We start from the raw sequence: 21,796 nt of genomic DNA, 5'->3' as shown, positions 1-21,796 counted from the left end.
TGGTGAACACCCCCACCCACTACGCCGGCCACACGCTAGACCCCATCTTCTCCTCCAGCAAGCACATCTCCTTCAGCCACGCCACCGGACTACACTGGATAGACCACAGCTGCGTCCACTTCAACTTCAAGAGAACCACGACCCACCACCACCCGCAACAGGTTCCCCGCAGAAGCTGGAGCAAGATCACCACCGACCAGCTCACCAACTCCCTCAGCCAGAACCCTCCCCCCAACACGAAGGACCCCAACGAAGCAGCCCACAACCTCACTCAGTGGCTCACCAACTGCGCCGATGACCTCGCACCGCGGAAGAACCCTCCCAGCAGACCCGGCAGCAAGAGGGACTCGTGGTTCACCAACGACCTCATAAACTCCAAGAGAACATGCTGCACCCTCGAGATAGCATGGCGCCACGACCAGACAGCAGAAAACATGTCAGCCCTCAAGGACGCCACCCGCAAACACCACCAGCTGATCCGCACCACCAAGAAGATTGGACAACAACACCCACAACAGCAAGGAACTCTTCAGCATCGTTAAAGAGCTCTCCAACCCCAGTGTCTGGTTAGCTAAAGACATCTTGGGGAAATTCAGAAAGCTTCCCTGATGATGCTTTCCACTCATTGCTTACCATTGCCTACGTGGTTTGTAACTCACATTTCTGGCTTTCTATTTAGTGGCTTTATTTGTTTTAGGCTGTCCAATTTGAGTTTGTCTCTCCCAAGGAGCAAAGCCTTTTCACACTACCTCTCCGTGTAATCTGCCACAAGTGCTCCTTTCTGTAAACAGGCCTGTACATCTTGTTGATATTTTGTAACATTTGCTGTGCATTCAAAGACAGAGGTCAAATGTCAGGCTCTGTCTTCCAAGGGAGTTTGGTGTTTACTTTTCTTTCTTGGATTTCAAAGTGAGAGAATTTATGTGACGATCTTGTTGGATACTGGGGCTAGGAAAAGTTTTTTTTAGATCACACATCAATATTTAAATGAATTATGCAAATATTTCAGAATTAGGAAAGCACACATGAAACACATTCTTTGATAATTCTGAAGTGCGTTGGAAACAAATTCTTTAATATGGTCAAACCAAATCAGTACACTAGGTGATGCTATGTCCACAAGTTATCGTTTGTGCGTTGTCTAGTTTTATTGATTGATTTGATTAAAAAATGTATAGAGCGCACGAATGCCCTAAGGCGTCTTGGCGTAAAACTGTGTGCAATGTAAATGTAATGGTCATTTCAATTGAAAATTTGTTATGTGTAATGACAGTGTGCTACTCACCATGCATACTCCACTGTACGCCACACCACTCTTCTCTGCGCCACTCCATGCCACTGCACTCTACTCTGCACTATTGCACTCTACTCTGCACTTCTCCACTCTTCGCCACTTCATGCTACTCCACTCTGCAGAACTCCACTCTGCATCACTCCACTCTACACCACTGCACTCTACGCCTCTCTACTCTACACCCCTCTGCTCTTTGCAAATGCATTTGGCGCCATTCTACTGTACACCACTGCACTCTATACCACTCCAGTCTAGGCCACTCCACTCTACTCTGCACAACTCCACTCCACACACTGCAGTCCATGCTACATCACTCTCTGCCAATACACTGTAAGCGAATGCACTCTATCCTGTACTACTCCTCTCTATGCCCCTGCACTCTATGCCAATCCACTGTACGCCAATTCAATCTACTCTGCACCACTGTAATCTATGGCACCGCACTCTGCATCACTTTACTGTATGCCATTACACTCTATGCTACTGCACTCTACCGTACACCACTGCACTCGGTGCCACCCTACTCTGCACCACTCCACTCTGCGCCACTGCACTCTAATCTATGCCACAGCATTCTTCAATCCTGCATTGTATGCCACTGAATTCTATGCCGCTGCACTCTTCGCCACTATACTCTGCAACACTCTAGGCCATGGGTACTCACAAACCTTCTCTCGTGGGCCAAAATTACAGTGTGGTTTGTGACCGTGGGCCGCAACAGTAGGGGCGGGACTAGTGGGTGGTTCAGTGGGGGTGGGGCTAGAAGTAAAAAACACATTTTTAAAACATTACAAGACAATGCTGTATTTCAAAAGCAGATGTAACTACAGGGAGAACATTTTAATAACACATCTTTTTTTATCACACAGTAGCAATCATAAGAAGCATTGCCTGGCAGTTCTCATTAACCAGATTTTCAGCACAGGCTCAATGCAACACAGGTTTCACTGAGTCTGAAAAATAGGTACGTTAAAGACGGATATACTAGGAGCTTATTTTACATTTCATGTCTCCTATTAGTGTCCTGTAATGTGGTACTATGTCTGAAACTGCAAGTCTTAAATGCTGATCCAGATGTACGTCTGTAAGCTTATTTCTGAGTTTACTCTTCAACAGTCCCATTGTGGAAAATGAACTTTCAGAAACATATTTGACCCAAACATACAAATTACTTTCAGGGACACTGTACAAAGATGAGGACATTTGTCAGATGGCACCATTGTCAAGAATTCTTATGGTGCCTGCCCTAAAAAAGATGCTTTGAGGGCTGAATTGTGCTGCATATCAATCAGCTCCATTTCTGCTGTTGCCCTTTTCATGCCAATAAGGACAACAACATCAACATTTCGTGTTCTCACCATCCAGGGCTGAACAGAGGGTTGAGGCCTCTGAATTGAGAAAATCGCAATTTGATCTCCCCAGATATTTCTTCGAGACATGCACCAAAGTCTAGCTTTGACAGAATTTCTTGTGCATCTGGAAACCTCTGTGTCACAGCCAACAGTTTTGGGAAGTGGGTGAAGAGCATCATCCAGTTGTTCTTTGAAGGTAAGCACAAGCTTACCTTCAAATGAGTAAATATCATTCATCATGGAGCACACAAGCTGTTGTTTGCCTTGCAGCGCCAAGTTGAGAGCATTGAAGTGTGTGTCTGAAAGAAAATAGAGCATGATAAGCTATTTCGCATTAGTTAGTTCTGATAATGACTGACCTCTTGTTTGCAAAGAGGTCAATTTCAGGAAGCAATGCAATGAACCACTCCAGCTTTCCCTTTGCTTAGCCATCGCACGTCCGTGTGTATCAAGAGGTCTGTATTTTCAGCTTTGGAATCCTGCCGCATTGATTAAAAAAAATGTATGATTAAGGGCTTTGGCATGAATAAAATAAAAAATGTCCTGCAACCTTTAGGACATTATTCAGTTCTCTGTGCTTTAATTTTGCACACAATACATCTTGGTCAATAATGCAGTGGTGGTCTATCACAGTCTGTCCAGTGAGCCTCTTTTTAAGCAGAGATACAAAGCCTCTAGTCATGGGCCACCATGTCAGGAGCCCCATCTGTTGTGATGCTGACAAGAGTGTTCAATGGTATTTGATGTGTTTCAGAGTAATTGCACATGCTGTCCAGTATATACTTTCATCTTGTGTGCCCTTGCATTGGTAGAAAGCACAGGAACTCTTCTTTTGGGATGAAGCGATTGGTCCAAATACCTCACCCAACTGATACCTGGGCCACATTGCCTATATCTGTGGACTAATCCTTGGTAATGCTGAAGAACAGTGACTCTGACTTCTTTGATTACCTGCTCCTGGACATTTTGACCCATTGCCTCTATTCTGTGTGCCCACGTGGAATCTGATAGCTGTAATGCACCGATTTCTTTTCAAATGCTGGCTTTATTAATGTAGTTTTCAAATAAAATTTTGGCTGCTGAAAGCATACATTTCTTCACAAGCTCTGCCTCTGTGAATGGTTTCTTATGTTTGGCAAGCAAGTAGCATATTTTGAATGATGCTTCTGTGCCAGCCTCAGATACCTTCACCTGGCAAAGGAAGATCTGCTGGGAAAGAAACGCTTGCTATAAAGATGCCACTTTGGCAGAACGAAGTTTTGAGTGTAATGGGAAGTTCTCAGTGTATTCGGAGTGTAACGTTATGTAGTGCCAATCCAGGTTATACCTCTAATATTTACTTTCTCTTTGCAAAGCAAACAGGTGGCTTTCTCTTTTGGGCATTCAGCAAACAAGTACTCTTCTTCCCATGCTGCCCGGAATCCCCTGTGTTCGCTCTGTATCGATCTGGGTCATTTACAAAGCTTGGTAACTGGACTAAAGGCCATTGCGGAGCTCTCCAGCTTATTTGTTAAGGTGCAATAAGTAACAAGGACCAGGAATCCGATTTTCCACCTGACTACCAATGGGCCGACAACGCCTCATGACCGATGGACTGACACAGCCTCACGACCGATGGACCAACACCGCCTCATGACCATTGCGTCTTGCTACATACCTCTGTGAGCAACAGTAAAGTAATGTTTTGTTTAAACAAGTAATGTGTAAAAATACAAACGAAAAACAGGAAGCTTTCCTAAAGCCAGTGGTTTATGAAGAAAATGTGTCACGCAATATGGATTCGAAATAAATGGCATGCATAAGATTGGAGCTGGCTTGAGTCGCAAAACTGTTTTCTTTGTATTCCTGGGCTATCCAAAATATTACAATGAGAACATTGACCAGCTCTTGACTTTTAAGGAATCTGTGCATAATAAACTATTACATTTCCAGCAGATATAAAAGAAATGGTACAGTTTTTGAGGTATCCAGTGTAGGATAAGGATTCACAATTGTGATTTAGGAAAAACACTTTGTTATGAGATAGAGGAACATATATTAGTATTCATGAAACAGTAACATGTACCTACATGTTTTCCACGCCTAACTCGTGGGAATGCATTCCAGATAACATTGTGTTGATAAACCAGCATTGGCAATCGCAATGGCTTTTGTTGCTTCCACACTGGAAAGGTTTTTCACAAGCCTCAGAGACACAGTCAATGTGTTCCATGTGGACATCAACAATGCAAGCTTCTCCTACATTTACAGAGAGAAAATACTTCATAGCCATGGAGTGGATGCTTATTACACTCACAAGAAAGGTACAGCATAGGCAGAATCAGTAGAAGATATACAGAAGGAAAAGGCAGTGAAAAGGGAGGGAAAAGCAAAGAGAAAGCGCTCAGAAAATAGGAAGGAAGGAGAAAGCAATGAAAAAAGGTAGGAAAAGCAGTAATGTAAACAATGCTCTGTCAATGTGCAATGCCTCTACATGGGTGATACATAACAGCCACAGCTGCAGAGCCCCAAGCTCTGAGTTAATAATATTATTAGAGATGTATTAGTGACCGCATCAGACAAGGTCACATTAGTGGCCACCCTGTGTGAGATTACTAGCTGTGATCAGGCAGTGTCGCCAGCAGTAACATAAACCATGCTTTGTTAATGTGCAATGCCTCTACATGGGTGATACACAACCTCCACAGCTGCAGAGCCCATGCACTGAGTTAATAATATTATAAGAGGTGTATTAGTGAATGCAGCAGACAAGGTTACATTAGTGGCCACCCTGAATGAGATTACTAGCTGTGATCAGGAATCAGGCAGTGACGTTAGCAGTAATGTAAACAATGTTGGTACATATGCAATGCCTCTACATGGGTGATACATAACAGCCAATAATATTATTAGAGATGTATTATTGACCGCTTCAGACAAGGTTACATTAGTGATCATCCTGTGCGAGATTACCAGTAGCGAGCACCTCCGTGCTCTCTGCTGGCTTCTCTCACAACTACCATGAGAAAATATTCAAGAGCCATGAACTGGATGCTTATTACACTCACAAGAAAGGTACACCATGGGAAGAATCCGTAGAAGATATACAGAAGGAAAAGGCAGTGAAAAGGAAGGGAAAAGCAAAGAGAAAGCGCTATGAAAAATGGAAGGAAGGAAAACGCCATGAAAAGGGAGGGAAAAGCAAAAACAACAAGCATTGGAAATGCAATAGGTCTCGCAGCATTAGAGTTAGTGCATTTAGAATTGTTTATGGGTTTTTTGTTGTAAATCTTTTGCATTTTTATTTTTTTTTGCCAATGCTAAAGAATTACAAATCAAAAAAGCAATAAACAATTGTAAAAGCTGTAACTAAAAATCCTACGAGACCTATTGCACTGTGTGAGGGTGAGGTGTTGAGGGTGAGTGAGGGTGGGGATGAGTGAGGAGTTGAGTGTGAGTGAGGTGTTGAGGGTGAGTGAGGTGTTGAGGGTGAGTGAGAGTGAGAGTGAGTGAGGGTGAGGGTGAGGGAGGGTTATTGCGAGTTAGGATGAGGGGTTGAGGGTGGGTGATGGTGAGGGTGAGGTGTTGAGGGTGAGTGAGGATGAGTGAGGGTGAGTGAGGAGTTGAGGGTGAGTGAGGGTGAGTGAGGGTGAGTGAGGGTGACTGAGTGTAAGTGAGTGTGAGTGAGGGTGAGTGAGGGTGAGTGAGAGTGAGTGAGGGTGAGGTGTTGAGGGTGAGTTGTTGAGGTTGAGGTTTTGAAGGTGAGGTGTTGAGGGTGAGGTGTTGAGGGTGAGGTGTTGAGGGTGAGGTGTTGAGGGTGATTGAGTGTGAGTTAGTGAGGGTGAGGTGTTGAGTGTTAGTGATGGTGAGGTGTTGAGGGTGAGTGAGGGTGAGGGTGAGTGAGGGGGAGGGGGAGGCGTTGAGGATGAGTGACGTGTTTAGGGTGAAGTGTTGAGGGTGTGGGTGAGGAATTGAGGGTGAGGGAGGGTGAGTGTGGGTGAATTGTTGAGGGTGAGTGATTGAGGGTGAGGTGTTGAGGCTGATGTTTTGTGGGTGAGTGAGGGTGAGATGTTGATGGTGAGTGAAGGTGAGGTGTTGGGTGAGGCGTTGAGGGTCATTGAAGTTGAGGGTGGTTGAGTGAGGATGAGTGAGAATGAGGGTGAGTGAGGAGTTGAGGGTGAGTGAGGGTGAGGTGTTGAGGGTGAGTGAGGGTGAGTGAGTGTGTGATGTTGAGGGTGATTGAGGATGAGTGAGAGTGAGGGTGAGTGAGGATTTGAGGGTGAGGCGTTGAGGGTGAGGTGTTGCTGGTGAGTGAGGGTGAGAGTGATTGAGTGTGAGTGAGTGTCAGTGAGGGTGAGGTAGCGTCTTACTGATTGCCCGTGAAAAGCCCAATTATCTTCTTATATGTGAAAAAGAATGAAATGCGATAGGTACATTTTACAAAAAAAATTGTGAGCTTATGTGTTGTATTTATTGTTATAAAATAGCACTCGCTCGGTAGGGAGGCTACTTCAGAGCTGATAAAAACAGAATTATACATTTAATAAACTGTCATTTTTTGTCCTGTGTGTTTAAGCGTAGTTGAGACATTGACAGCACGAGTCTGAAATATAAATGAAAACAACGCAGCAGGACCCGGCGCCTTTTCATCCCTAAAAGTATTTACCATTTGAGGAAGGACAAGGCGCGAACCCGAAATGCATCGAGGGGTGTGATGTACAAGTTGCCTATCTAGAATGTGAACGATTGTCCGATAAAGTATTTCAATCAATCATGCAATAGAAGTATAGAAAATTATTTTCAGCAAAGAAAAGACAAATGCACCAGTTTACGTTGGGATGACTGAATGCCAGCCACGGATACAAGAAAATTTATCAGGGATTCCAGGCTGCAATCGCGTAGAGTGTTAGGGGGTGTGAGGGGGGGAGGATGAGTGAAGTTATTTGCGTAAGAGAGTGTGTGAGTGTGTTAGTGTGAGGGTGAGTAAGTGTGTGTGAGGCTGAAGGTGTGTGATGGTGTATGAGGGAGATGTTGTTTTAGCGTTACTGAGCGTGTGTGAAAGAGTGTGATAGTTTTGTTGTGTGAGGGTGATGTTAAGAGTGTGTGTATATGTTAATAATAATTAAGTAATGTGTTGTTTGTAACTAAAGGTGTCCCCTTTGTATTACTTCAGTCTTATGTGTATATTAGTATGTAATTTTAAATGTGTATGTATTGTACTAACTATGTGTATGTTTTGTAACATGTTTGTGTAGTCTCGTTTTTATTTTTTTTTTAAAATGGCCGACGTATAGCGTCACGTCGACGTCTGCTATGTTTAGCGGTCTAGTTTATTTTTGAGTTGTGTGTGTTTTTTGTTTACGTATTTTTCTAGCCAATCGGAGCGCGACGTTTTTGACGTAGCGTTCCGATTTGCATACGTCAACCGTTGAATTCCCCATTGATCGAGAATGTTGGTGTGCGGAAGGCGTGTTCTTGTCCCGGTGGTGTTGCTGCGTCGTTTGACAGGTAAGAATGTATTCCTAAGTTTATTTTAATGTAATGTAATGTAGTATATATACTATGTAAAATTTAAATACTTGCTAAATTTATTTAATTCACTCGTAATATTTGTAAATGTTTGTAATGTAACATAAAGTAGTGTTTTTTATTGGCGATGTGTAATGCATATGTTTTGTTAAACTGTAATGTAATGTATTAATGTCCTTTTTTTGGTAATTTGACATACAAAAGGGGTTTGTTTCATTTCGAAGTGGTAAATGTGTTGTAATATATTGATGTAAGTTGTTTTTTTATTATTTTTTTGTGTGATGCTGAAGTAGTCGGATAATTTGTTATTGACGTACTTGAAGTATGAAATGAAACTTTGTGTCTTTGCTGACTGTAGTATTTTTAGCAATGTATGAACGACATGTACAGTGAACTAATGTATTTTTCGTTAGATTTTTGTGACTGACTCTTTCTATGTTCGTAATATGTTTTATTGTATTTGAACTAATTCCGTCTGGATAAATGCTATTGTGTTAAGCGTTTCTTTTTTTGTGTAAATCTCGACTATTGTATTCAATGCGTCCCATTTTCCGGATGAATCGTTCTTGTTTATTTCCCTCTGAAAAATTTGATTGTTTCTGAATTTTTGTTTATTTCGTCATATTTGCTTTATATTAGACGGAATTCCGTGAGAAGAAGTGCTATTGTTGTATGCGTCCGGTTTTTTGTGTAACTGTTGACTACTGTCTTTAAACCGTCCCATTCTCCGGATGAATAGTGCTTGTTTATTGCCCGGCGAAAAAGTTGCCTGTTTCACTTGTGTCTTTGTATCTCCTCGTCCTCGCTTCCTGCCACATATTTGTATTTGTTTCCTTTGTGTAATATTGTTGTAATATCGTACGAATTAAATTTACTTTTTGGCCCGAAGACTGATTAACATCCTTGCATCCTTTTAGGTCAATGATGTTAAGTTTTTTTTGTGTCTAACGTATCTGATGCTATACTCCGTCGACCCCCTTGTTTTCCGTCCTGAAATTTCTTTATGTGTAAGAAAATGGCCTAACATTCCTCAAATTGCAGAGTGGGTGAATGCTGCAGAGTGGGTGAATGCTGCAGAGTGGGTGAATGCTGCAGAGTGGGTGAATGCTGCAGAGTGGGTGTATGCTGCAGAGTGGGTGAATGCTGCAGAGTGGGTGAATGCTGCAGAGTGGGTGAATGCTGCAGAGTGGGTGAATGCTGCAGAGTGGGTGAATGCTGCAGAGTGGGTGAATGCTGCAGAGTGGGTGAATGCTGCAGAGTGGGTGAATGCTGCAGAGTGGGTGAATGCTGCAGAGTGGGTGAATGCTGCAGAGTGGGTGAATGCTGCAGAGTGGGTGAATGCTGCAGAGTGGGTGAATGCTGCAGAGTGGGTGAATGCTGCAGATTGGGTGAATGCTGCAGATTGGGTGAATGCTGCAGATTGGGTGAATGCTGCAGATTGGGTGAATGCTGCAGATTGGGTGAATGCTGCAGATTGGGTGAATGCTGTCTATTGGGTGAATGCTGTCTATTGGGTGAATGCTGTAGATTGGGTGAATGCTGTAGATTGGGTGAATGATGGAGATTGGGTGAATGATGGAGATTGGGTGAATGATGGTGAGTGGGTGAATGATGCAGAGTTTCTGAAAGATGGATAGTGTGTGAATGATGGATAGAGTGTGAATGATGGAGAGGCAGAGTGCTGTTGCGTTTTTGAGTGTTAGTGTGTGTAACTGAGGGTGAGTCGTTGAGGGTGAGTGAGGGTGATGTTGAGTGAAGGTGAGGGTGAGGTGTTGAATGGTATTGAGGGTGAGGGTGAGGTGTTAAGGGTGAGTGAGTGTGACTTGTTGAGGATGAGTGAGGGTGAGTGAGGTGTTAAGAGTGAGGTGTTAAGGATGAGATGTTGAGGGTGAGTGATGGTGATGTTGAGTGTAGATGAGGGTGATGTGTTGAGTGTGAGTGAGGGTGAGTGATGGTGAGGGTGAGTGAGGGTGTGGAATTGTGGGTGAGGTGATAAGGGTGAAGTTAGTGAGGGTGAGGTGTTGAGGGTGAGGGTCTGAGGGTATGCTGTGCTGTACCTGCTCCGTGTGTGAGGGAAGCTTGCACTGTTGCCGCCTGTGCTGTACCTGATGTATGTGTGATGAAAGCTTGCACTGCTGCTGTCGGTGCTGTACCTGTTCCATGTGTAAGGGAAGCTTGCACTGCTGTTGGCTGTGCTGTACCTGCTCCGTGTTTGAGTGAAGCTTGCATTGCCGTTGCCTGTGCAGTACCTGCTCCGTGTGTGATGGAAGCTTGCACTGCAGCTGCCTGTGCTGTACCTGATGTATGTGTGAGGGAAGCTTGCACTGCTGCTGTCGGTGCTGTACCTGTTCCATGTGTAAGGGAAGCTTGCACTGCTGTTGCCTGTGCTGTACCTGCTCCGTGTTTGAGTGAAGCTTGCATTGCCGTTGCCTGTGCTATACCTGCTCCGTGTGTGATGGAAGCTTGCACTGCAGCTGCCTGTGCTGTACCTGATGTATGTGTGAGGGAAGCTTGCACTGCTGCTGTCGGTGCTGTACCTGTTCCATGTGTAAGGGAAGCTTGCACTGCTGTTGCCTGTGCTGTACCTGCTCCGTGTTTGAGTGAAGCTTGCATTGCCGTTGCCTGTGCTATACCTGCTCCGTGTGTGATGGAAGCTTGCACTGCTGCTGTCGGTGCTGTACCTGTTGCATGTGTAAGGGAAGCTTGCACTGCTGCCGCCTGTGCTGTACCTGATCTATGTGTGAGGGAAGCTTGCACTGCTGCTGCCTGTGCTGTACCTGCTCTGTGTGTGAGGGAAGCTTGTACTGCTGCCGCCTGTGCTGTACCTGATCTATGTGTGAGGGAAGCTTGCACTGCTGCTGTCGGTGCTGTACCTGTTCCATGTGTAAGGGAAGTTTGCACTGCTGTTGCCTGTGCTGTACCTGCTCCTTGTTTTCGAGTGAAGCTTGCACTGCTGCCGCCTGTGCTGTACCTGATCTATGTGTGAGGGAAGCTTGCACTGCTGCTGTCGGTGCTGTACCTGTTCCATGTGTAAGGGAAGCTTGCACTGCTGTTGGCTGTGCTGTACCTGCTCCGTGTTTGAGTGAAGCTTGCATTGCCGTTGCCTGTGCTATACCTGCTCCGTGTGTGATGGAAGCTTGCACTGCTGCTGTCAGTGCTGTACCTGTTGCATGTGTAAGAGAAGCTTGCACTGCTGCCGCCTGTGCTGTACCTGATCTATGTGTGAGGGAAGCTTGCACTGCTGCTGCCTGTGCTGTACCTGCTCTGTGTGTGAGGGAAGCTTGCACTGCTGCCGGCTGTGCTGTACCTGATGTATGTGTGAGGGAAGATTGCACTGCAGCTCTCGGTGCTGTACCTGTTCCATGTGTAAGGGAATGCTGTTGCCTGTGCTGTACCTGCTCCGTGTTTGAGTGAAGCTTGCATTGCCGTTGCCTGTGCTGGAGCAGCTCCGTGTGTGATGGAAGATTGTGAGATCTGGCATAACGGAAGGATTGGTAGTGCGTGCACAGTTTTTTTTTTTGTTTGTTTATTGTTGTAGTGAAAAGTTTTATGTATGCACTGTGTATGTTCTCTTTGTGTGTTTTCTTTTTTATATTTTCTTTATTTCAGGGAATGAGCTGCTACGATGGACAGGTAATGACAAATTAATTTGCATAATATTAAAGCGTGTCTTTGTGACTTTTATACTTTTGTTTATTGATTTGCTTATTGTAAAGCTAATGTAATTATTTTATTAGGTCTCTCTGCTCGCATGTACTTTCTGCCTGGCTTCTTGCATTTGATTTTTATTTTATCAATGGCTGCTATTTCGGTGTATTTGTTGCCATGGATTGTGTTCCGTTTTGCCGTACGTGTTTTTTGGTCGCACTTGGCTTGTGTATACGTTTCTAAAATTATGTAGTGTATGTAATTAAAAGTTTTTGTTTTTCTGTTCTAGTAAAGGGTATTACGCAATGTCCGTCGTATTGTTGGGGGTTATGGCGGGTTGCGAGGACTGTTTAGTCACGTGGATGTGCTAGAGGCTCTGTGATGTCACTCTGTGTCGGAGGAGGGAAATAGTAGGCCCGTTGAATTGAACTGACTCTGTGTGTTTCATTCCGTTTATAAACATGTCAAAATATTACATGTTTTTTAGGTGCAATGCTATAGATACAAGCGCTATTTTTGGCGTAGCAGGCTGTAGAGGGAGGGGTGGGAATAGTAGGTCTGCTGATTAGGGAATGTACAAGGCCATGTAGCTTGTAATGCGTCTGTCATTATTTCATTTTGTAGACGATTTCAATTTCAAGTCTTTTTGTGTTCTGAGAGCCTGGCTGTGTGCAGGGACAGAGAGGGGAGGTGCTGGCGTCTGGGGAGGGGGAGTTGAATTGCGAGCCTGGATGTGTACGGGAACAGAGGGGAGAGGTGCTGGCGTTTGTGGGTTGTAATATTAACTGTTTTTTAGGTGCAATGCTATACATACTAACGGCGTTGCGTGGCTGAGTGGCGTTCCTTGGGTGAGTGGCGTTGCGTGGGTGAGTGGCGTTGCGTGGGTGAGTGGCGTTGCGTGGGTGAGTGGCGTTGCGTGGGTGAGTGGCGTTGCGTGGGTGAGTGGCGTTGCGTGTGAGTGGCGTTGCGTGTGTGAGTGGCGTTGCGTGGCTGAGTGGCGTTGCGTGGCTGAGTGGCGTTGCGTGGCAGAGTGGCAGTGCGTGGCTGAGTGGCGTTGCATGTGTGCGTGGCGTTGCGTGTGTGAGTGGCGTGTGTGAGTGGCGTTGCGTGGCTGAGTGGCGTTGCGTGGCTGAGTGGCGTTGCGTGGGTGAGTGGCGTTGCGTGGGTGAGTGGCGTTGCGTGGGTGAGTGGCGTTGCGTGGGTGAGTGGCGTTGCGTGGGTGAGTGGCGTTGCGTGGCTGAGTGGCGTTGCGTGGCTGAGTGGCGTTGCGTGGGTGAGTGGCGTTGCGTGGGTGAGTGGCGTTGCGTGGGTGAGTGGCGTTGCGTGGGTGAGTGGCGTTGCGTGGGTGAGTGGCGTTGCGTGGCTGAGTGGCGTTGCGTGGCTGAGTGGCGTTGCGTGGCTGAGTGGCGTTGCGTGGGTGAGTGGCGTTGCGTGTGTGAGTGGCGTTGCGTGTGTGAGTGGCGTTGCGTGGCTGAGTGGCGTTGCGTGCCAGAGTGGCGTTGCGTGGGTGAGTGGCGTTGCGTGGGTGAGTGGCGTTGCATGGGTGAGTGGCGTTGCGTGGGTGAGTGGCGTTGCGTGGGTGAGTGGCGTTGCGTGGGTGAGTGGCGTTGCATGGGTGAGTGGCGTTGCGTGGCTGAGTGGCGTTGCGTGGCTGAGTGGCGTTGCGTGGCTGAGTGGCGTTGCGTGGCTGAGTGGCGTTGCGTGGGTGAGTGGCGTTGCGTGGGGGAGTGGCGTTGCGTGGGGGAGTGGCGTTGCGTGGGTGAGTGGCGTTGCGTGGGTGAGTGGCGTTGCGTGCCAGAGTGGCGTTGCGTGCCAGAGTGGCGTTGCGTGCCAGAGTGGCGTTGCGTGCCAGAGTGGCGTTGCGTGCCAGAGTGGCGTTGCGTGCCAGAGTGGCGTTGCGTGGGTGAGTGGCGTTGCGTGGGTGAGTGGCGTTGCGTGGGTGAGTGGCGTTGCGTGGGTGAGTGGCGTTGCGTGGGTGAGTGGCGTTGCGTGGGTGAGTGGCGTTGCGTGGCTGAGTGGCGTTGCGTGGCTGAGTGGCGTTGCGTGGGTGAGTGGCGTTGCGTGGGTGAGTGGCGTTGCATGGGTGAGTGGCGTTGCGTGGGTGAGTGGCGTTGCGTGGGTGAGTGGCGTTGCGTGGCTGAGTGGCGTTGCGTGGCTGAATGGCGTTGCGTGGCTGAGTGGCGTTGCGTGGCTGAGTGGCGTTGCGTGGCTGAGTGGCGTTGCGTGGCAGAGTGGCAGTGAGTGGCTGAGTGGCGTTGCATGTGTGCGTGGCGTTGCGTGTGTGAGTGGCGTGCATGAGTGGCGTTGCGTGGGTGAGTGGCGTTGCGTGGGTGAGTGGCGTTGCGTGGCTGAGTGGCGTTGCGTGGGTGAGTGGCGTTGCGTGGCTGAGTGGCGTTGCGTGGCTGAGTGGCGTGGCGTGCGTGAGTGGCGTTGCGTGCCTGAGTGGCGTTGCGTGGCTGAGTGAAACAGGCAGAAACGTAAATGGAGAGGGGGGTGAGAGTTAAAAGAGAGAGTGAAACAGGCAGAAACGTGGAGAGTTAAAAAAAAAAGCAAATGAATCTAAGCTGCGAGATGTGGCATAACAGAAGGATTGGTACTGCGTGCACCGCTGCTTGGGGTATCTGCGAGATTTGTGTAAGTAAATGGAGAGGGGGGTGAGAGTTGGAAGAGAGAGTGAAACAGGCAGAAACGTGGGGAGTTAAAAGAAAGAGGGAATGAATCTAAGCTGCGAGATGTGGCATAACAGAAGGATTGGTACTGCGTGCACCGCTGCTTGGGGTATCTGCGAGATATGTGTAAGTAAATGGAGAGGGGGGTGAGAGTTAAAAGAGAGAGTGAAACAGGAAGAAACGTGGAGAGTTAAAAGAAAGAGCGAATGAATCTAAGCTGCGAGATGTGGCATAACAGAAGGATTGGTACTGCGTGCACCGCTGCTTGGGGTATCTGCGAGATTTGTGTAAGTAAATGGAGAGGGGGGTGAGAGTTAAAAGAGAGAGTGAAACAGGCAGAAACGTGGAGAGTTAAAAGAAAGAGCGAAAGAATCTAAGCTGCGAGATGTGGCATAACAGAAGGATTGGTACTGCGTGCACCGCTGCTTGGGGTATCTGCGAGATTTGTGTAAGTAAATGGAGAGGGGGGTGAGAGTTGGAAGAGAGAGTGAAACAGGCAGAAACGTGAATCTAAGCTGCGAGACGGAGAGGGAGGGAGAGAGGAGGAAAAAGAGAGGGGGAGTGAGACAGAGGGAGGAACACAGTTAGAGTGAGACAGAGGAAGACAGGAGAGAGGGAGGGGGAGCTATAGATGTAGGGAGAGCGCGAGAGAAAGAGAGCGATAAAATTATGTGTATGCCGGGAGGGCTCAGTGCACGAAGCCTTCGGCTGCAGGGTCCTGTGATTAACTTCATGGTCAGTTTTATGTTGTTGCTGTCCCTCCAAGCGCAATGCCGCTGCCAGCAATACCAGCATCAAAGAAAACAAGACGGAGGGAAGAGAGGGGAGAGGGGAGAGGGGAGGGGGGAGGAGAAATGCGACACGGCGGGAAGGGGCAGGCAGGATGACTCAGGGGAGGGGGCGGAGCGGGGCAGAGCGGCATGTGGGTGTGAACAAGCCGGGCCTTTGAAGTGAAGCTAAGTTTCACTTCAAAGGTGTCGGAGGAATGCGGGCGGCTGTGCACGCGCTTTTAAGCTCAATGCACATGCGCATTGAGCTTAAAAGTCACGGGCACTGCAAGGAATCGCCACGATTCCTTGAAAGTTAGATAAAGTCTGGATGAGCCCCTATAGTCTCGCTTGCTCGATGCGCATGCGCATCGACAGGCGAGACCTAAAAAGCACTCCGAAAACTGGAAAAAGAAGAAAGCAGTGAAAAAAGGAAGGAAAAACAAGCAGAAAGCACTCTGTGACGCTACTTTAAATGGATGGCTCTGCAAGCGGCGCAGAGGGAGGCAGGAAGGAAAAACAAGCAGAAAGCACTCTGTGACGCTACTTTAAATGGATGGCTCTGCAAGCGGCGCAGAGGGAGGCAGGAAGGAAAAACAAGCAGAAAGCACTCTGTGACGCTACTTTAAATGGATGGCTCTGCAAGCGGCGCAGAGGGAGGCAGGAAGGAAAAACAAGCAGAAAGCACTCTGTGACGCTACTTTAAATGGATGGCTCTGCAAGCGGCGCAGAGGGAGGCAGGAAGGAAAAACAAGCAGAAAGCACTCTGTGACGCTACTTTAAATGGATGGCTCTGCAAGCGGCGCAGAGGGAGGCAGGAAGGAAAAACAAGCAGAAAGCACTCTGTGACGCTACTTTAAATGGATGGCTCTGCAGGCGGCGCAGAGGGAGGCAGACTGGCCTGATTCAGGGAGGCCCCCTGCTGTAGTCCTAATGGCGACAGAAGAGCATGGCAGAAGAGCACCAAGCTGTGGGCAAAGACCACCAAGCCGTGGGCGAAGACCACCAAGCCGTGGGCGAAGACCACCAAGCTGAGGCTGGGAAGAGTACCAAGTCATCGGCATAGCAAGCTGAGGGCGAAGACATCAGCGGCAAAGCAGGAAGCGTTCCAAATTGCCCCTTAAAAGTCAACTGTGAAAGTACAACAGCTAACTTTTAAAGGTCCCTTGCTTCCCGCTGGAGCCATGCGTGATGTCAGAGGCAGTCAGTAATCACTCAAGAGGGCCGCTGGATCATACGCAGTGAATACGTATTGAATCTGAGCGCCTACACCAGCGGCTCTCTTCAATGTTTGCTGATGCTCTTTTTTCAAATCATCAGTAAGTATCAGGTAATTACCAGCAAGTTCGGCGGGCCGTATTATGAGTACCATTGCTCTAGGCCAATGCACCCGGTGCCATACCACTGTACGCCACTCAACTGCACTCTACTCTACTATACGCCACTGCACTCTACTCTATACTACTGCTCTCTACGCCAGTGCACTCTACTCTGCACTGAGGGTAGGCGGAATGTTTTGTTCTGCCCAAGGAATTGATGAAATGTTGGTCACTCTTTAACGCGAAGTTCTGGACAAATTGCACCAATCACTGCGTGGTGGAATGTTTCTCCCGCGGCTCTCTAGAAAATGCTATATGTCGAGTTTAAGTGATATTTGACACCCCCTTAGCGGGATTTTCTAACACTGGTGGTTGCGGACAGTTGTGGTTAAAGGGCTGCCTCTCAAGTAGATTTGCCGCCACTTTAGTAGATTTTAGACTTCAGCGGCAGCAAAATCAACTCGAATGGCCGCACGCTCTTGCGCAACGCATGGTGCCATTTGTGTTGATATTTCAGTGGTGCTTGTGCTACCAGCGCTAAAGTGCAGGGCAAGCTGCATAGTTTCTACCCATTGGTGGAACTCCACGGAATCTGGCTGAGTTTCGATGTAAGTCCATGGATTAAAACTCTGCAAGTTCTGCTCCACCCTAACTCTGCACCTCTGAACTCAATGCCATTGCACTCTACGTCACTGTACTCCATGCCACTCTACTCTGGGCCAATGAACTCTACACCACCCTATGCTGCACTACTACATTCTGCGCTAATGCACTCTACACCACTGCACTGTGCAGCACTCCAATCTATGCCAATGCACTTTAATCCACTGCACGCTACAGCATTATACTTTACTCTTTACCCCTCTACGCCACTCTACTTTGCACCACTATAAGCCAATGCACTCTACTCTATTGTGCACCACTGCACACTACGCCACTTTGCTCTACTCTGCACCACTTCAGGTTACGCCACTGCTCTCTACTATGCAACACTCTAATCTATGCCACTGCATTCTACGATGGTGGATTGTAGCTGTTGAAATCTAGGCCACCACACTCTATGCCACTGCACTCTATGCCACTATACTCTGCAACACTCTACACCAATGCACTCTACACCAATCCACTCTATTCAGTCACTCTACTGTACACCACTCTATGTGACTCCACTCTATGCCACTCCAATACCCAACACTCTCTGCCACTCCACTTTACAACACTTTACTCCACTCTTCGCTGTTCCACTCTACGGCACTCCATGCCACTCTACACTGTGTCACTAACTTTTAGCCATGCTGTACAGCAGCCACTGTGCATGGATAAAACACATTGGCAAAGTCAATAAGTTGTGCACAGGTGAGACCGATTGGCTTTGCCAATGCTGGTTTTCATTGCCCTTTTCTATAATCCTTGTGCGGTTTTAACTTAGCTCTATCAATTCATATTTTCTATTGTATTTGCAAATTAGGTTAGCCGTGTTAAAACAATTCAATACAAAAAAATGAAAGCATATTTATTTTTATTGCATGTCCCATTCACTGAAATAAAAGGCTCATAAAGCAAGTTGTAAAGTTGCCCATGTTGTAATCCTATATGTTTTGAGAGAAAGGTCATAATGATGGGGTGCGCACAAAGTAAAAAAACGTTTTTTTTAAATTCAAATAGTGCCCCAATATGAATTGATTTGTGTGTGTGACAGAGCATTGGGCCTGTGTATCTGCATTCCATTGTGAGAAAAAACACCTAATTATATCTAGATAGCCTAGAGTGTTGCTATGGTCAAATGTATGGTCAGAAATAAGGTTAAGCGATGTCCATCATGGCTGACCATATATAAACAATTAAATATCACGGTTTAGCCATGAAAAAGGTAACATTCTTTCTGCTGAAAAGTAAGTAATATCATAAATGTATTCTTATGTATTGCCTGAGATTACAGCTAAGCCAAATCTTCCTTTTTGACCACAGAACATAGAAGCGAATCTCAGTTTGAATCAGCCATTATCCTGGAATCTCTTTCTGCCTATAACGTCTAAGTTAGGAAGTGACCTGCAGGTGGTAATTTTGCCCAACCCTACCTGCTACCACACATTATTGTACCACAAATTATCATAGTTTCCTGATGTAGATAACCCATTACATCACCCAACAGTTCTCATTTTATCATCCTCCCTAAAGATGAAGGTCCATATTTATGAAGCCTTTGCGTTGTCCTTACGTCATGCAAGGCAACACAAAGGCTTCAGTAATATTTCCAAAGCCACTGAAGGCCGGATTTGCATGGCCTTGTGTTGGCTTTGTAAAGAAATGTAACACAGGGCTTCTGCTTGCCTGTGTGGAGGCATTCAATGAGTGGAGCATAGGAGTTCCCATGCATCCACCCATGGATTGTGGTGCATTCCCAGATTTAGAAAGATTTCTTAACCTGGGAATATGTGAAAGGTTATGCCTTCCAGAGTGAGTTGTAACAAGAGGAAATATATTTTTTTCTCAGCTGTATTTCCCCTTTCCACATTTGCTACATTGTGCAGCAAACATAGGCAGAGGAAAATGCCTCTAAGGATTATTTTTGTGCAGGAAGATAACCCTTCCCGCACAACACAATCCTGCCTGTGACGCAGGCACCTTTGCACTATGGTGCAAGCCTGCACAATGTGCACCAGCGCAAGGAGAGAGCAGAAATGCTCCATATCGTTGTAAATGTGGAGCATTTCAGCTCTCTTCCTTTCATAGAGATGCAGTGCGGCAACTTTGCCTGCTGCCCTGCGTTGCGTGAAAGTTTAGTAAATGTGTCCCTTAATTTCAAATTAATTTGGCCAGGATTTGAATCTGTGAGTACTGAACTCTATTATTATCTTACCGTCTCGTCATTAAATAATAAATGTTAGGAAACACTTGGTAATAAAGTGCTGATAATGTAGATTTCTCGTATGATTCACTGTAAGACAAGTTTTGCTTAGTGCGAGTTGTAAGATGTTGGACAGGATGAGGTCGGACAGGATGAGGTCTTCTCCATTCACAAGTATAACAATGGTCTCTATGTAAATTGTTTTGTGCTTGGTAGAGCAGATTAAAGATCTAAAAAATAAATTCATTGTCTTTGTACATAATAAATATGTATTGTTTAATATTTTCAGAGGAAGCAGAGAGGATCCTGAGAGAGTTCCGGCAGGATGTAGACAACGCCACCATTCAGAAGCTAGATCTGGAGCGGAAGGTGGAGCAATTGGTAGATGAAATAGAATTCCTCAAGAAACTCCATGACGAAGAGGTAGCTGACCTAATGAGGCAGATCGAGGACTCAAAGGTGACAATAGAACTGGAGAGTACCCGGCCAGATCTCGCTGCAGCGCTCCGCGATGTCAGGATTCAGATGGAAAAAGTGGCTGCCAAGAACATCCTAGAAGCAGAAGTGTGGTACAAAACCAAATTTGACACTTTAAAAGGGCAGGTGTCCAAACATGATGTCCAGCTAAACAGCATGAAAGAAGAGATAAGTAAGTACTCATCCCAGATTACAGAGCTTGAAAACCAACTCAGTGCCTTGAGGGCTCGAAACGAAGCATTGGAGAGTCAGCTTCAAGACATGGAGGCAAACCACCTGGAGAAAGTATCTGGTCTTCAAGAAATCATTGCCCAACTAGAATGCCAGCTCCTGGAGACCAAATCCGATCTGTCTAGATACTTGCAGGACTACCAAGACCTGTTAAACATCAAGCTGAAACTAGATGCTGAGATCGCAGTCTACAGGAAGCTTCTGGAGGGAGAGGAACAAAGGCTTGGCCTATCTTCACAAAGTGCTGGTAAGTCCCAAATAGACTCATTTTCACATGACAATAATGCACCACAATCGGGATCAAAAATTAAACATGAGACCGATTTATCAAACGGTTCTGCCCCAAACATTCTGCAGCTTGTGCTTTTTTATACCCTATCAAGCTCCCTGAGTTCTCCATGCAATCTCAAAATCCCGTAGTGAATGCGACAGCAGAATACAAACACAGGATTGTCTCTGCCATTAATCTTAATTCCACTCCACCCACACCAAAGTACATAGCTAGATATTGTCCTTTGTCCACCTGATATACGTATGATCTAACAATTGATAAACATAGATGTAATAGCTTATAGCAGTTGTTCTTAACCTTTTGACTTCTGTGGACCCACACTTAATCATTACTGGATCCCGGGGGCACCCATTGAATCGTTATTGGAATCTAGGGACCCCCACTGAGTTATTACTGGAAGCTGTGTACCCTGGCCTAAGCATTTTCGATGATTTGAACTGCAAAACAATACTCTAAGAATACAGAAACCAGCATTCATAACAAAAACCACAAATGATGAAATGTTTTATCTAATTCAAAACAAATATTAAAAAAAATCTAAATTTTAATGGGAATGTTGGAGCATTTCCAAATTCAATTTAGGACACTCGTCCATAATGTATTTTGTTTAATGCACTTGCACGGCTCCCACAAATCAATCTGAGGATACTAAGGTTCAGCCTGCAATTTCAAATTCCAACACATTTACAGAAGGTTTACATTTTTCACTTTTACATTTTGCTTCTATATTTCTATACACTTTATTAGTCTGTTAACCCTTTCGCTGCTCTGCCTTTTTCCCACTGTGCTAAGCCTTTTTTGGCTATTTGGGGTAGTTTGCTCTTAGGCCCCTGTAACCTTTTGTCCACATAAGGAATCCACGCCAAATATGCACCCTTTTCTTCTAACATCATGGGGATTTTAAAGGTACCAAGGGCTTGCGGATTCCCCTGGAAAGGACCCAGAAATTACCCAAAATACAGCTAAATTTAGTTTTTTATGGGGAAAAATTGGGAAAAAGTGCTGCAGGAGAAAGCATCTGTTTTTTCCCCTGCAAATGGAATCAGCAAAGGGTTTATGGTGCTAAAATCATCATCTTCCCAGCTTTCAGGGCCAAGCAGACTTTCATCTGAAATTCTTTACACAGTTTTGGCAGTTTACTGGGACATAGCCTATTTTTTGTGCTTTCATCCTTCTTCCAGTTAGTAGTAGAAATGGGCATGAAAGCAATAATGGATCCTGGAAAGCTATATATTTCTGAAAGGTAGACCACATTCTGAATTCACCAAGGGGTCATTTGTGTAGATCCTTCAAGGTTTTTTTATAGAAACTAACAGTTGAAAATAAAATAAATTGAAAATGAGTTGAAAGAAATCGCCAATTGTGCCAACGTTTTTACTTGTAACTTGTTC

The 21,796-nt window shown here is 46.1% G+C and overlaps 1 protein-coding gene across 1 annotated transcript in view; it reads left to right on the top strand.

Moving 5' to 3' along the window:
- The window catches only part of LOC144821471 (vimentin-like), a 93,886-nt gene that overhangs the window by 14,333 nt on the left and 57,757 nt on the right, over window positions 1-21,796 (top strand). Inside the window, exon 2 of the mRNA XM_078678550.1 lies at window positions 19,695-20,360. Coding sequence (XP_078534676.1) covers window positions 19,695-20,360 — 666 coding nt within the window. The remainder of the gene's footprint in view (window positions 1-19,694; window positions 20,361-21,796) is intronic.

The sequence above is a fragment of the Lissotriton helveticus genome, chromosome 2_2, assembly GCF_964261635.1.
Source record: "Lissotriton helveticus chromosome 2_2, aLisHel1.1, whole genome shotgun sequence".
Lineage (NCBI taxonomy): Eukaryota > Metazoa > Chordata > Amphibia > Caudata > Salamandridae > Lissotriton > Lissotriton helveticus.
The sequence above is the reverse complement of the archived record's forward strand: the minus strand, read 5'-3'. Positions and strand labels throughout refer to the sequence as shown.